This window comes from Eptesicus fuscus, chromosome 18, assembly GCF_027574615.1.
Source record: "Eptesicus fuscus isolate TK198812 chromosome 18, DD_ASM_mEF_20220401, whole genome shotgun sequence".
Taxonomy (NCBI): domain Eukaryota; kingdom Metazoa; phylum Chordata; class Mammalia; order Chiroptera; family Vespertilionidae; genus Eptesicus; species Eptesicus fuscus.
The window spans coordinates 8,340,514-8,357,229 of record NC_072490.1 but is presented as its reverse complement, the minus strand read 5'-3'; the positions used below and the strand labels follow the sequence as shown (position 1 = coordinate 8,357,229).

General features: G+C 43.6%; 1 protein-coding gene across 1 annotated transcript in view; it reads right to left on the bottom strand.

Annotated features, from left to right (window-relative positions):
• Window positions 1-1,094: 1,094 nt before the first annotated feature.
• Window positions 1,095-16,716, bottom strand: part of NKTR (natural killer cell triggering receptor) — a 46,466-nt gene continuing 30,844 nt past the window's right edge. The window contains exons 11-17 of the mRNA XM_054729503.1: window positions 14,050-14,137; window positions 13,207-13,352; window positions 8,874-11,759; window positions 6,158-6,253; window positions 5,346-5,402; window positions 4,726-4,827; window positions 1,095-3,011 (exon numbers count right to left, since the gene is read on the bottom strand). Of these exons, the coding sequence (XP_054585478.1) occupies window positions 2,924-3,011; window positions 4,726-4,827; window positions 5,346-5,402; window positions 6,158-6,253; window positions 8,874-11,759; window positions 13,207-13,352; window positions 14,050-14,137 (3,463 nt within the window). The 3' untranslated portion in view covers window positions 1,095-2,923. The remainder of the gene's footprint in view (window positions 3,012-4,725; window positions 4,828-5,345; window positions 5,403-6,157; window positions 6,254-8,873; window positions 11,760-13,206; window positions 13,353-14,049; window positions 14,138-16,716) is intronic.

Sequence of the window (16,716 nt, the reverse complement as noted above, 5' to 3'; positions counted from 1 at the left end):
TGCGTGCAGGTCACAGCTGGGTGACAGCAGCGCAGCCTGGAGGAGCTCTGGAGTCAGCAGGGAAGGGGACGTCTCTGCCTGAAGCTCTGGCTGCGCCTCCTGCCCCATCACTAACGCTCAGCTACAAGATGAAGGCACCTGCGAGCTGGGTCAGCAGGACGGGAGCTTTCCTGTTCCACTTCAGAAAGACCAGTGGAAGAGTGGGGAGTGAAGAAAGATGAAACAGACTCCGCCTTAGACTAAGTAACATTTTAATTTCTACAAGGTCCCCCTTTCAAGTCTTGGGGAATTTAAATGAAGTGTATACAAATTACACATTGCCGATATGTACAAAAGTACTTTCTAGTTTTTAAACGATACCAGCCATATCATGTTTCATTTGCAGTAAACAGGACATTACAAAAACAGTCCAACAATGCATTTTCTATTAAGCACAATACACAACATAATTCAATTTTATTAAAAAAATAACTTAAAATACAGAATAATCCCCTTAGGAAGAAAAACTGTCTCTGTAGTTCATTCAGTAAACACACAAGTTGAAGGCTGCAGCCAAGGGCTGTTCTTCTCAATGGAGAAAACAAATGAGGCTTCCAGGGCCCACCTTTTCAGGATCAAACTCCACCCGCAGCCCCAGTGGGTGAAGTTACTGCCTGTGGTAGGCAGAATTCTATAGTGCCTCCCCGCCGACCCCCATATCCATGCCTCAATCCAGGACCCTGTGAATAAGGGACCGCTCCTGTGACAATATGTTCTATGACCTTAAAAAAGGGAGACTAGCTCAGTGGGCTGGATCTAGTCACATGAACCTTAAAACAGGAGGAAGGCGGAGAGATCTGAAGCAGGAGGGCTCGATGGCCATCACTGGTTTGAACGTGGAGAGGAGGACACGAGAAGGAATTCGACCAGCCTTAAGGAGCTGAGAGGCCCCGACAGAAACGGAATACTGCTAACCCCCTGAAGGAGCATGGAAGCAGCTTCCCGAGAGCCCCGTAGGGGAATGCTGCCCTGCTGGCCCTTGGTTTCAGCCTGTGACACCCTGAGCAGAGAATCCAGCCATACCCGCCAGATTGTGAGCTACAGAACTGGGAGCTAAGAAACAGGTATTGTTTTAAGCTGCTAAATTTGGGGGAATTATTTACAAAGCAATAGAAAACCAACACACTGTCCAAGGGTAACTTTCCTGAACATAATTCGATTTGGCAGTTTTTGTTTGGGTTCTGAATGCAGTTATTTTCCCCACTGAGTATATTAAAGCAATATTCTCCATTGTAGGCAACTTTTGAAAACCCCTCATGTGACTCACCTAATGTTTTGTATTTACTAGCAAGAACATTTGTTTGACTTAGGTCCTGTTTTCTAATGTACTCTTATCTATCAACTTGGCAAACAACTGACCTCGTAACCCTGTTAATGAACCTTTTATGGGTAATGGTTTGAATACATCCAAGATCATCCTTCCACCCTTCAAGGGTTGTCCAATCCCTCCAACTGAGGGCTCTTCCCCACATCCCAAGTACTCCAGGCAAGGCCCGGGGTAGGATGGCACAGAGTTCTACATCAGACTCCCATATGCATTTCTTCTGCATAACTGGACTAAACTGGCACTAAGGTGATTAAGTACACTTGTGGAAAAAACTCCAACTAGATTAAAAAGAAAAAAATCACACCGGTTTTTACAGGTCAAGTCATTTTTGGAGGAACCACCCCAAACTGTGAACGTGTAATTTATGCAGTCCCATACATCTCTCCCCGTCTGTTGTCCTGGTTTTCCTCATGTCACCAAGGCTTCACTGAGTCAGTGTGGCCACAGCGGAAACAGGAAAACCACTTAGAACCATCCAACTACTGCTCTGTCTCTTACTTGAAAGACTTAGAAGCCCCGCACAAGGTGCGGGATGGAGGCAGGTAGATGTTGGTGTTACTTTTGAAGTCCATTCTTCAATCCCCGCTTCCAGAGGCACACATGTCAGCCAAGGAGACTGAGTGGCCACACAACCCCTCTTGCCAATCCTGCCTGGCCCAGGAGACCCCCAGCACACATCGTGGCCTGAGAGAACCCCTCCTAATATTCAGTGAATACAGCTGAGAAGGAACCATGTCTGGTGCCAGTGAGTAAAAACAATTTTTAACATATAGTATAGAAGAACAATGCTTAAAGAGGCACCAAAAGGTACCAAGCACCAAAGGGTGAAGTTGAGTGGAACGGTTTTACAGTCCAAACTTCTGATAGTACTTACTAGAAAGCACATGAACCATTAGGAGCTTTGGCCAGTGCAGGTACCATAGTTAAGGCTGATTCATTCTTAGCCACGCCTGCCAACATGAAGTAATACAGACAGCGGGCTGTGTAATGACCCCTTTCCTGATCCTCTGAGACAACACAGAAGGAATGAATCAAGAGCCCCAAAGCCACTACCTCATGCTCCTGGCTACCATCAGTATCGATCTAGGTGGTTTGATTTTAAGAGCACGTATGTGTTAGACTCTGTAATTGGTATATAAACATTTGGCCACCTTTAATAGTTCTCCACAGGTCTGTGCTTGGCAGCAAATACTGAACCTGAAAAATGGGCAAAAAAACCCTGCATTCTAAGGAACACATGAGATGGAGAGAAAATGTCTATCTAAAATAATACTGCAACTTATACTAAAATTTCATGGTTTCTTGATTCAAGAAAATGAAATTCACTTCCATAGCTGGCTACTGTAAAATGTGGCATAAAAATATTTTTAGGAGACATATCTGTATTTTAAATTTTGAACACAAGTAAATGAACAAGTAACAATTAAGAAGTGCCTATTTTTGAAGTTCAGCTCTAATATTGAAATAGAACAACAGACTGCCATTAAGTTTCTTAAACTTTTAAGTTACCAGTTATTTACAAATAAGATATAATTCGTATAAAAAAAGGGGACATTTTCAACTGTATCTGCTGCTTTCACTGGGACTCCGGTGATGAGAGTAACTTCGGTCACTTTCACTGTCAGAGCCATAAGATCTACAGCTCCTGTATAACAAAACAAACACACAACACCTTTTAGCCGTCAACCCTCTGAATTCCTCTTGTAGATTGTTTTGTTTTGTTAATCCTCACCTGAGGATATTTTCCATTGATTTTTAGAGAGAGTGGAGGGGGAGAGACAGAAACATCAACATGAGAGAGACAAATCGATTGGTTGCCTCCTGCATGTACCCCGACTAGAGCCAGGGATAGAGTCTGCAACTGAGGTATGTGCCCTTGACTGAAGTTGAACCCCTGACCCTTCAGTCCGTGGGCCAATGCTCTAACTTCTGAGCAAAATTGGCTACTAGGGATGTAGCTTCTTATTTACAAGAGTGGCTTGAAAGCAGCACTGATGTGGCATACCGCAGTGGGTGGACCAGTGGGGTGCTGACTGTGGTGACACTGGATTTTTCAGAAATGTTTTCAATGAGATAGTAGTAACATCAAGGTTAAATAAAATAAAGAAACATTACATCTTGTAAAATTCCTTGAAATCTACTCATGCAAATGAGCAGAGTAATTTTCCATGCTACCCAAATAATCATCAATATTTCATCAGACTGAGGAAGTGAGGGGTATGGAAATCAAAATGGTGCCCAGTGAGGGGTGTGATTGTGGGGCATGGACAGGAGCATTACGATCGTGAGTCAAGAGGACATGGTCACCATCCAGTTAGTTTGAAAGATATTCACTGAGAGCCAGTCACTTTGCTAGATACTAGGAACACACACATACACACAAAAGTAGACCAAGTACTGTTCCCTGGGGCTCGAGGATAGTACAGAAGAGCGGCAAGACAAATCAGGTGCCCGGGGGTGGGGGTGGCATATCTCAGGGTCAGCAGTCAGGGAGGACTTCTCGGGGGCAGTGGGCTGCAGTGGAGACCTGCAGGCTAAGTGGGGATTGGCCATTTCAAGAGGTAGGAGGGGAGATAGTGGCGTGGGTGTCTCCAGGCAGAAGCCAAGGTTCCAGCACATTAAAGGGGGAGATAGAAAAGCCTGGGCTGGAGGTGTGGGTGGAGAGGCCTCAGGTGCAATGCTAGAACCTGGACCTGTGCCGGAGGGCAGTGCGGACGGGGCCCTTGAAGAGCTTCAAACAAGGAAGTGTCCAGATTACACAAAGCATGATATTCTACAAGGGTCACCGATTGTCCCTGCAGTGGGTGCGGGAAGGGCATGACCGAAAGTCCCCAGGAAAGGGACATGACAAAAAGTCACCGTAACAACCTGCAGTACTAGCTAGGTAAAATGTTACATAAAACATATTTGTAAATATAATATATAAAAAACACATTTTCCCCCAAATTAATGACAAGATACAAACCTCAATTCTGCTGTTTAGGCAAATAATTATGACATTTTATTATACATTTATTTTTAAAAATTGACAAACTGGCTTTGCTGTTTCTAGCAACAAGCCCTATTTTAAAAAGCGGGCCATGCTTTGGGTGGACTTCTCTCTTTACTCCTTCTAAAGCACCACCCTCTGCATTGTGAATATTTAAAAATCCATTTTAGAGTCAACATTAACAATAACCAACAAACATTCCCTGGCAACTCGTAATACAAAGGCCACATTTAGGAGCTGCCTGTGGGTTGCTGAAATTCATGAAGAGGAAAAGGATTTGTCCTAAGAAGATTATGCTTTCTCTCCTAAGTCTATCGCCTCACACACCAAGTGCCCACAGGAACGTGCCGTGTCCTGGGGAGGGACCCACCTGGACCGCCTGTTGTAGCTTCTGCCTCGGTGGTAACTGTCGCTCCTCTGGCTGCGGCTGCGACTGCGACTCCGGCTGTAGTAGCTATCGTAAGTGTAGGACCTGCTTTAACAGCAACAACAAGCACTAAGGTTTCCTATTCAAACACTCATATTCCCACTCATTTTTAGGAGCTTCAGGATGTTTTCTTAGAACATGGGCACTATTTGACGGTGTGAGGCACATGTGCATAACAAGTACTGAAAACATTTAACAACTTCCCCAAATCAGACTTACCATATTAAACAGAAAAATGTTAATTCTTTTCTGTATTGAAAAATATCACAAAATTAACATTGAGTTAGTTGGATTGAATCTGATGGGTATTAGGCAATTATATTCAATAAACACCTGCCATTACAATTTGACATCAATTGTCCCTTTGGACACTAGAGTACAATAGGCCAACAGAAAAAAACTGTCAAAAAGACCTCATTTAGAAAGGGTATGATTTCATGAGACAAATATGTGTGTTTAAGTTTCTCAATAAAATCCAACACATTTTAAAGGGAATTAAGGGTTTTATAAAACAAGGCCTCTCGATTCTGCCCCGCAGGTGGCTGCCCAGTCCCTGTGCATACCTGGACCGACTGTGGGGATCGTATGAGCTGCTCCTGGACCTGCTCCTGCTGGACGTCCTAGTAGTAATCACAGGAGGGACTGTCATCTCAGGGATCAGGACAGGCTACACCAAAAATCTAGACACTTATTTGCCCATCAAGAAGAAAACAAAATGACATCCAGCAGCTGTATTGATTCTGTCTTTATCTCAAAAGCATGTTGGATGTTTTAAAAAGCATGTTGGATTTCATAAGAAAGATTAAGTTTCTGCTTTTCTGCACCTAAAGAAAGTCACTGTGTGACCTGGGGTGGTAAACACACAATACAGCACACAGATGATGTACTGTAGAACTGTATACGTGAAACTTGTATAATTTTATTAACCACTGTCACGCCAATAAATTCACTAATAACAGAAAGAAAGTCAGTGGGGAGGCTCTAACTGGGTGGGGGAGGAAGGTCTGCCCAGGGAGGACACTTATACGTAAAATGAAGTTGCAGCCGTGGAAAATTCCCGAGAGGCCTACTTTTTCCTTCTGGTTCCCCCCTTAAAACTCCTCCTCGGCCAATCTCTCACCCACGTCAAGAGGTGACCGCGATGTGGTTAAGGAAGATGTACTGTGAGTCGGGAGAGGAGGAGGTAGTGGTCACAGGGCCTCATTAAAATATTTCTACTGCTTCCCTTTCCTCATTCTGTGAAGATCCCATCCTGAGAACAGCCAGTAAGAAGCTGACTGCTCTTTGAAAGGAAGAACCAGATGAGGAATAAGCTGGACTGGCCGTCAGCAATGACAGGATGGAGACCACACAGGAGGGCGGGTTCCCAGCTCACCTATGACTTTTGTAACTGCGGGAGGAACTGCTCCGGCTTCTTGTGCGGCCTCTGCTATACCACCCTCTGCTCCGACTTCTAGAGTAGCTTCTTGATCTACAACGAAGAGTGGAAAACTAATCATAGCAACTCCCCATGCTGTTAAACTTAATTACTCAGAGGGCAGGAAGGGGAAAACACAGGAAGAGGAAAGGTCGTTGGAAAGATCTCTCAGGCAACTCCTCACAGTGGGTATGGCAGTAACAGCTAATAAGGGTTTAAAGTGCACAGAATGAAATAAAGAAAAACTAGGAAAGGCTGGTACAGGTATGTCTGCAGGAGCCTTATTATTAATACCAGAAGAGGAAACAATCCAATCTCCATTAATGGTAGAATGGGTTAAAAAAATCAATGCACAGATTTATAATGAAATTCTAAAGCAGGAAAATGAATAATTAACTACAGCCTTGTGTATCAACTGAGCTATCTCTCTGGAACATAATGTTGAGTGAAAAGGCAAATGTAGAACATTTATATATCTATAATAATAAAAGCATAATATGCTAATTAGACCGGACAGCTGGACGACCTTTTGGACGACCTTCCAGACAAAGCTGGGGCTGCCGCGGCTGCAAGGGCTGAGCCCCTTGCATGAATTTTGTGCATCGGGCCTCTAATATATATATACACACTAGTCATTTACCCAGTATACACACACACACACACACACACACACACACACACACACATATATACTATATATATATATATATATATACACACACACACACACTTTGTTTGAAAACATGCAAAAGCAACAGTGTATAAGGATAGAAACATTTATGGTAAAACCATAAAGAAAGGCAACAAAACTATAAGGAAAGTTTAGAATAATGTTTAACTCTAGGAGAAAAGAGAAAGTAGGGTAGCATGGGTAGAACTACATCAGGGAGGTCAAAGCTCTATATTTTAAGTTAGATGACATTTTTTATTACTTCTTATACCTTAATCACTTATTTTATTTGTATATCTATTTAATGTTTAATAAAACAAACAAAAACTCAAGCAATGCAATCCTACCCCTCTGCATTCACCTAACCCCCCCTGCCCTTCTCCCCAGTTCATACGTGTCACTCAGGATCAGGACAATAGCCCTAGTGTAGGCTACTTATGTAATGTAATACCTCACAGGTTTTATGCAGTTTTGAGCACATTATGTCCTAATAAGATTCTAGTCATTTACCCAGCAAACACTTATAAAATAGACTCTGTGAGGGACTGGAATATGAGTAGGGAGCAGTCTCTGGATTAGCAGACATTTAGTCCATCAAAATGTCCACTTGGCTGACACCAAATGGTCCCTGATGTTTGGTCCTGTCAAAAACGTCCATGTTTAAAACACTTCCCCGGGTTCAAAGAGCTCATGTTTATTTCTATGTATATTTTCAATCCTCACCCGAGGATATGTTTACTGGTTTTAGAGAGAGGAAGAAAGAGGGAGGGGGAGAGGGAGGGAGGGAGTGAGAGAAACATAAATGTGAGAAACACCACCTTTCGGTGTACAGGACAATGCTCCAACCAACTGAGCCACACCAGCCAGGGCTATTTATATTTTTTATTTAATACACAAAAAATACGATCATGTTTTAGTGGTCCAATAGCTGTGGTGTGACTGTACTGCCAATAACCTCCCCCCGGGGGCCCCTGCCTTGATCGCCTAGCTGGCAATGGCACACAGGATTAGGCAGATCAGAAGATGTGGACCAAATGTGTCCATGGAGCTTTAGATAGGACCAAGATGTTCTGCAAGGCATTCCCTGACTTGAATGAGTTCACAGCCTAGTAGGGGCGTCAGGCCTAGGTGGGTAACCAAAACAGGGAGGCAGAGTTCAGCTATCTCAGCTTAGAGCAAATTCCTTAGCTTTTCTATGCCTCACTGTCTTCATTTATAAAATAAAATATCACGCACCCCAAAGGCAGTGGTAGGAAGGTACTAAATGGGAGTGGCCAGCATCACCAACAGCTCAGAGCTATCAGAGTATAAATGGGAAGGCAGACCTAAGCCATTAATCAGACATCCCCCGAGAGCTCCCAGGCTGCCAGAGGGATGTCTGACTGCCAGCTTAGGCCTGATCCCCTGGGGAGCGGGCCTAGGCCAGCAGGTGGTCATCCCCCGAGGGGTTCCGGAATGCGAGAGGGTGCAGGCTGGGCTGAGGAACCTGCCCTCCCCTGAATGCACGAATTTTCGTGCACCAGGCCTCTAGCACAAAATAATACTGAATGTCAATTGTACTTAAAAATATATATGTACAATTAGATGCTCATCTTGAGCAGGCAACTTTTGTCTCTCTGGTCCTCATCGCCCATGTATGTGAAGTGGAGGGTTAGACTGATACTCTCTTAATCCTTTCTATACTGTAAATTCAGGATTCATCACTGACAGGTGAGAGAGCAGCTTCGCACTTTTAAAGATGAACAACTTGCCACCTAGCATAGCAACTGATTTCTATTGCCAGGGAGCTTAATAGCAAGTGAGAGCCTTTTACAATGAGCCCAATTTCTTCCCTGAAATCTACTCCGTGTCCTCAATCTACTGAGTCACACAGCACAAGACCTCTCCTTATTCACCTTCCAGGTATTTGGAAATAGTGATCTTGTCCCTAATTCTGATGTTCTTCCAAGCTAAACAATAACACTCTCTTTTGGAGAAAAAAAAAGGAAAGAGAACATTGCTCACCGATAAGAGGATGTGGAACTTCGAGATCGACTTCGTGAGTGACTGTAGGAGACGGACCTGGTTCTATGTCTAGATTTGGTTTCAGATTTGCTCCGAGATCGACTTGGACTCCTGGACTGGCTGTCACCATCCCGACTAGGTGTCTGCTCATCACTTGAACTCTCCTGATTTCTTGGCCTCCGGTTTAAGCGTGCTGTCTTTCTCACTTCGTCAAAGAGGGATCCAGGCCGAACTTTATTTTTGCTTTTAATTTCTATTCTCAAGCCTTGTGGTTTCATTTCAGGCACAGCCGTCAATGCCTTAACTTCCGCAGCACCGGATGTAGCCGTCGGTGCTGCCAGGTTTCCCACCCCTTGCAGGGGCTTCCATTTATTATCCAGGAGGCTGACCTGACCCCTTTCGGCCGCCTCCCTCCTCACTGTGCTTTCCACAGCACTGGCTGAGCCCGAAGAGCTGCTGTCGGGTTTCCCCACCTCCTGCACCGTGGGGCTTTCAGACACGCTGCTTTCCTGTTGCCCCACCTCTGCCGCAGGATGCTCTGCCTGCTTTCCCTGCTTTCCCACAATGCCTGTATCCAGGGTGTCAAGCCTTGAATTTCCTAGAGGGGATGCTCCCTCCACCTTTGCTGGGGAACTCCTATCAGGAGTACAAATCTCCATGTTGTCATCTCCTTGAAACATGTCTTCCACTCCGCCTGGGACACTTTCTTCAATGTGCTGAATGTTTGGGGGAGAACTAGCAACATTTTCCTCAGTAGCTAAAGGTGTGGGAGAAATGCTGAGTTTACTCTCATCGTTAGCAGGCTGCTCAGTATCTGATGAAATCGTGGTTGCATTCTGTTTATCTGGAAGGCTGCCGTCTTCACAGGGCTTCTCAGTTTGGGGAATATTTTCTTTTGTAGTTTCATTGTTTTCAGAAGCTTGTTTTTTCTCCTGTGACTCCTGAGTCACTTGCTTTTCATTACTCTCCTCCTCCTCCTCTTCACCAAATTCTAGTGGAGGCTGCCAGTGAAATGTTTGTTTTCGTTTTGGGGCCTTATGCTTTTTGTCTTTTTTCCCTTTCATTTTCTCTTTCACTTTTTTGGTGTGTTCCCTTTTCAGAGCTTCCTTTGACCCGTGTTTGTGCTTCCTTGGCTTTGCTCTAGGGTTTTCTGAGTTGCAATAGGACCCCTCAGAATCAGAGGTTGATGACCGCTGTTTGCTTGACTTCCAAGCACCATCACCATCAGGCAGTGAAGAACTTGAAGACTTTGCTGTGGGTTTGGCTTTGATGTGAATTTCACCAAACTCTGATTCAGAATCTGATGTGGCCTCACCTTCCTCCTTATCAGAAGATGGCAGGGAATTCTTTTTACTGTTCTTAGTTACATCTCGTTCGGAATTCGATTCAGAGTCCCATTTACTCCCAGCATAATTCTTCCTTTTGGGCTTATTGGCATTTCTAAAGTGATCAGAAAGATTCTCTTTCGAGGTTCTCTTTTTTGAACGCGGGCATTCCCGTGCAGGCTTGGATTTCTCTTCATCTCTGTTTTTCTCTCGTTTGTTGTTCATTTCCATTTGGACTTGCTTCTCCTTCTCCTGGGCTGACTGTGTCACCTGAACACCCGAGTGTTCACTGTCTGAAGAATAATCTAAGGATGACCTGCTTTCGCTGTACCTTCTCCGGCACGAAGACTTGTCTCTGCCTTTGGTATATTTACTGCAAGGTGCCTTTTCAGAGCTGCTGCTCTGACTTTTATTTGAAGTGCTGTTTTTCCCACTGGATCTAAATTTTCTCTTTGCTCGTCTTCCGGCATCACTGCTAACAGAAGAGTATGAAGATGATCTACTACACTGTGAGCGATCGCTGTATTTATTTCGTGAATGAGATCTAGATGAGGGAGACCTAGACCTCGAACGTGAACTAGCTACGCTTCTCGACCTTGTGTATGATCTGGAATAAGACCTACTCCTAGAGGATCTGCTCCTTGACCTTGGGGAACTTTCTGAACTTCTATCACTGTATTTTGAATAAGCGCTCTGATCACTTTCTGAATTTTTTTCTCTTTTATTGTAAGATGATGAACTACCAGTCTCCTTAATATTTGTTAAACTGTAAGTGCTCTGGATGGGTAGCAAATGGGTTGTTTTTGCTTTCATTTCCTGAATTCGCTCATAAGAGGGCTTCCAGGGCTTCTGTCCAGGCTTCCACCTGGACGGAGGGGGACTGTCGCTCAGTGGGATCACAGGAATGTGTTCTGCCACCACTGGCTGCTGTACTAGTATGGTTTCATTTTGTGGCACTGTTGCTCTTAAAGGTTCTGTTTTCACTGGTTTGTTTTCACTTAGCTGAGAGGCTGTTCTTTTTGGGGATTTTGATGCTGTCCGTTGGTGCCCTGACTTGGAACTAGATCTGGACTTTGATCTACTTCGAGAATGTGAGGAGGATTTCGATGGAGTCCTTGATCTTGAGCTTCCTCTAGAGTAAGACTGGGAGTGAGATTTGGATCTGTATGAGTCTCTGCTGGAATGGGTGGAGGAGCTCTGGTCACCCTTATCAGATTTAGACCAGTCCCTCTTGGATGAGTGATGAGAGGATAGCGAGGAAGAACGAGATCTCCTTTCTCTATCACAAGAGAACTTCATTCGTCGGGTAGAAGATTTCGAGGATTCTATGTCAGATGGTACAATAATCCTTCTCTTCTTAGTCTGTTTGTGTCTTCTGCAATGTTTTTGCTTTTTAGCTTTCTTTTTATGTTTAACCTTTTTGTCTTTTCTGCGTTTTTTATGGTGACCATCAGAGTGTCTTGCTGTACTAAGATCTGAATAATATCCATTGTAAGACCATGATCTCGATCTTTGGGACAAGCTTCTTTCATCCCATCGGCTTGAACAGGGGTCACTTAACCTATAGAAAATAGCATAATATGCATACATTACTTCTAGCATGTTTTCTATATTAAAAAAATTTTTTTTAATGTATTGATTTTAGGAAGAGGGAGACGAAAGGGGGAGGGAGATAGAGAAATATCAATTTGTTGTTCCACTTATTTATGCATCCATTGGTTGCTTCTTGTATGTGCCCTGACAAGAAATCAAACCTGCAACCTTAGTATATTGGGATGATGCTCTAACCAACTGAGTTACCTATCCAGGGCTTCTATGTGTTAAAATTAAAAGACATTTGTTGTCCATACAAATGCACTGACAAAAGCCTAGTTAATGACAAAGTACTGGCTCCATCAACACTTTAAGCGCCTGCAGGAAGGGTAAATCAGAGTGACTGGCCTGATCCTGACCTTACAACTGCAGACACAGGGGCAACTGCTAACAGAGCCATTTACAGAAGGATTTTTTCCATAGCTAAGCAAAGAACTTCAAATTTGATAAGAAAATGTAAAATGGTTTTGAAAACCAAACCAACTAATCACAAGAGCACTGCTGACTACCATGTTCCTGACTGTGAGTAGCTGATAACCCTCTGCCTCCAGGAACAATGTCAAACTCAGTTCCCAAACAATCCTGTGGAGTCCCTGCATACAGGATAGATGCCTGAACTAGAAGAGAAACCTCTTGTGCTTAAAAAGCTGGCAAGACTATCATTTTAGCTCAGCCTCACAGAGGTAATCAAGATCTTCCTCCAAGGTTTAAACTACTTACTACAGAAACTGAGGAAAAGTACGTGAAAATAGATGCAGGCTTTAAATCTCACTAGTAATGTCAGGCTCAAAATCGAGAGTTCACGGTACCGCTGTGTCTAAATCTCTTCCACACAGCAGATGCACACTTTTTTCCTCCTTTCCAATTTCAAACATGCTACGGGATGCCCACACCAAAAAAGAGAATTTTATGAACAACTAGAGAGGGTCCCATTGGTATTTTTCATTTTTTTAAGTATATTTTCACTAGCTATTCTGAGGCCAGCCCCATTTCTAAAATAAGCATTCCACTGTGGGGTGTCGCTTTGAAGAAGAACAGTCCCTGGGGTTGGAAGTTAATGCACACACTGGGTACAGATTTTCCTATCTACCAATTCACTCGTCAGTGACTAAGAGACCTGGCTATGAAAGTACCTGCTATATAATTTTAAGTCCTGATTATTTCTAAAATTGAACAAGAAATCTTTGAGAGACTCAATAGTCTTGTGGGGGAAAATTTTGAATTAAAAGCACCCCAAGGCCATCAGCCCTCCTGGTTAATAGCACTATTTTTGCCAAGTATTCCCAAATGTGTTCTCTGGTCACTGTCTAATTTTAAATTTAAATCTTTAAGGAAAAATCTAAAAGTAAGTCTCTATCTACTTAACACTTAAAATTTGGCAGACGTGGGATTGTGCGAGTACTCAAAGCTCTTACTTATCTCCTTTACTCCACTTTTCTCCACTAGGAGGTCTGTATGCTCTCAGTCTCTGCATCTCCTCTTTCCAGTGAGGAGGAGTCTCACTGCTGTCATCATCATCTGATTCAGAGCAGGACCTTGACCTTGGAGGTGTGTGATAGCGCTTTAAAAACAAAGACAGGAATAACTATTTAAAAAATGCTCCTCAATTAGTCTGCTATAGGACAGTTAGGTGTAAGACCCGATCTCAGACCCCATTCAAAGGCAATAATGACTGAAGTGGCAAGAGGATGATATAAAGTTATATCAAACAAAAGCAACTAAAAAAAAAAACAGGAATGGCTGAGATTCACCTAAAATCACACGTGAAAATTTCCTCTTGAAGTCCTAATGGCTACATTCATTAGCCTAGAGCCGTGGTCGGCAAATTGCAGCTCGCGAGCCACATGCAGCTCTTTGGCCCCTTGAGTGTGGCTCTTCCACAAAATACCACGGCCTGGGCGAGTCTATTTTGAAGAAGTGGCGTTAGAAGAAGTTTAAGTTTAAAAAATTTGGCTCTCAAAAGAAATTTTAATCCTTGTACTGTTGATATTTGGCTCTGTTGACTAATGAGTTTGCCGACCACTGGCCTAGAGTACTCAACATACTAAGATTTCTCACTGATTGTTTCACATGTTCATTTCATACCTAAACCCATTCAAACATGGCAGGGAACCCTAACAGCAACATCTTCCCATAGTTATGGAGAAAACCTTGAACAGATTTTGGATTCTACCTAAAATTAAAACTAGGATTTTGCCTACAGGTAAAAACATTTTACTGCTTAGATAATTTGAGAAAAAAAGTATTAACAAACATACAATTGTGCCCCTTCCTTTAATCTTCCGTCCAGACTTTGACACAGATGGTTTCTGATCACTTACAATGGGTGTAGCATCAGGAATCTTCCTGGAAAGAAGAATTAAAAATAAAAATTAGGAAATGTAAGCAGTTTTCTCAATGTTTACATGTACAATTTATGCCCCTATAATGCAAAAACACTTCATTTAGACCCAGCACTTTTGTAGAATGAGGCACTCCAGAAAATCTAATTCTTTAAGCAAAAGTTTTAAATGCCAAAACCGGGAGTGGGTGGGTGAGGGGAAAGGGAGTAACCCAATTGGGTAGAAATACATGATACTAGTATCTATCTTTTTAAGCACAGTACTATTTTTAAACAAAATCCTCTTTTTCTTTTTTTTTGTGTGTTAATCCTCAACTGAGGATATTTTCCATTGATTTTAGAGAGAGAAACATCATGATGAGAGAGATACATCGATTGCTTGCTTCCCACACGCACCCCGACCAGGGTTGGGGATCGAGCCCACAACAGGTACGTGTCCTTGACCAGAACTGAACAAGGGACCCTTCAGTCTGTGGGCCTACGTTCTATCCACTGAGCCAAACCGGCTAGTGCAACAAAATCCTCTTTTAGATGTCTCTTGTCAAAAAGTAATGTTCTAAAGGAATCCTGAGTTATTCCTGATTCTGATGCTTAGTTGTGCTTTTTTAAGTCAGTTTTAATTTTACTTTTTATTTCTTACAGCTCATTTGTCTCCACCTCTCTACTCTAATCTGTCCCTCTTTCAATGCTCTGAAATTGGTGCCTCATCTTATTGGCAATTTTAAGAGTATGGATTTTGTGGTGACTACAGTTCATGCATAAGAAGTTGTTTCATACCTCAGCTTGTTAATATAATGGCTAGCTTTTACTGAGTACTTACTATGTATCAGGCATTATGTTAAGGAGCATTTTTAAATAAACTTTTTATTGGGTATAATATATATAATACCCAATTCACTGGATATTAATTACTAGAGGCCCGGTGCACGAAATTTGTGCACTGGGGAGGGTGTCCCTCAGCCCAGCTTGCACCCTTTCTAATATGGGACCCCTCGGGGGATGTCCAACTGCAGGTTTAAGCCCGATCCCTGTGGAATCGGGCCTAAACCTGCAGTTGGACATCCCTCTCACAATCTGGGACCACTGACTCCTAACTGCTCACCTACCTGCCTGATTGCCCCCTAACTGTTCCCTTGCTGGCCTGATTGCCCCCTAACTGCTCCTCTGCAGGCCTGATTGCCCCCAAATACCCTCCCCTGCTGGCCTGATCACCCCCAAGGCTTTTATTAGTATAGATATGACCCTGCACAGAAAATTTTATTAACCCTGCTTTACAATAAGGGCTTGACGATTGAATCATTAGGACCAGGCACCAAGATTTCCTTTTTTTGAATAGTGGAGGGAATAATTATCTTGTCTTTAAGTTGTCCGGAAATTAAAATGAGATAATGACTTAGAAAAGTATAAAAGCACCATATAAAGACAACTGTCTTTTTAATGAAGTGGTAAAATGAAAAACACTTTTTATTCTCTCCTTCCTTCCTTTACAGCTTATATTTAAAATCTGAAATTTATAAAAATTTCACTCCAATTTTCATTTCTTTACATTCAACATTATTTTGTATTGGTTTCAGGTTTTATATTAGTTACAGAATAGTGGTTAGACAATCATATACTTTACAAAGTGTTCCCCAATATTTCTAGTACCCACCTGGCATCATACCAACATTACAACACTATTGACTATATTCCCTATTTAAGTGACACTGGGTTTACAGGTTCCTTTCAGTCTTTCTTTTGTGTTGCTTGTCCTTCCTTTTCTTTCTCACTTCTTCCCTCATTTTCTTTATATAGTATCTCAATTGGCCATCAAAGCTCAGTGAAGGCACTGGGACACACTTTATCCATTTTATAGACCAGGAAACTGAGGCCAATTCCAGTTGACTGTGGAACTTGACTCAGCACACAGGAAGCCCTCAGAGCCATGCTCTTTGCGCTTCCTAAGGGGCAGTCGCCCGGCAAACAGAACAAACCTTCCAGTCAGGCTTCCAAGCCTCTTTCTCGAGCACCTTTTCATTGCGGATGCTCCACATTCTTTCTTCCCCCCATTCTTTACTGCCCCCACTTCTCTGGAGCAGGTGGAAGGCTTCGCGCTCACTACCTAGGCATGCTTTGCCATGGGGCAGGGCACCCCGGGCTTACTTTTGGGTCAAGGCAGGAGCAGGAGTCACTGCCTCTGAAGTGTGAAGGCCGCCTGAGCGAGGCCCGTTAGCACTGGGAGCTTCTCTGAATCACATCAGTCAGTCCAGTACCCTGCAGTACAGCACCCCTCCACTGAGGTGGCACCACCCCTCAACCCCCGCCTCAGGGGTGAGGGTCCTTGCCCCTCTGCCAGGAGTCCTTCCATGCCCCTTGATCCCTGGCTGGGCCCACCCATGTCTTGGGGGCACTGCAGAACCTCTGTCTCTCTGCAGATGAGGCAGATCCCTGCCCTAGGTCTCCGCGAAGCTATGAATCTGTGGCCAGAGGCCTGGTCTGGGTCTCAGCAACCCCATGCATGCAATGTTCCCAGGGACCCCGGGAGCGGCTGGGCGGGTCCCGCCTCACCTCCTGGGGGTGCCGATCTCCCCAGGGACCTCCGGGA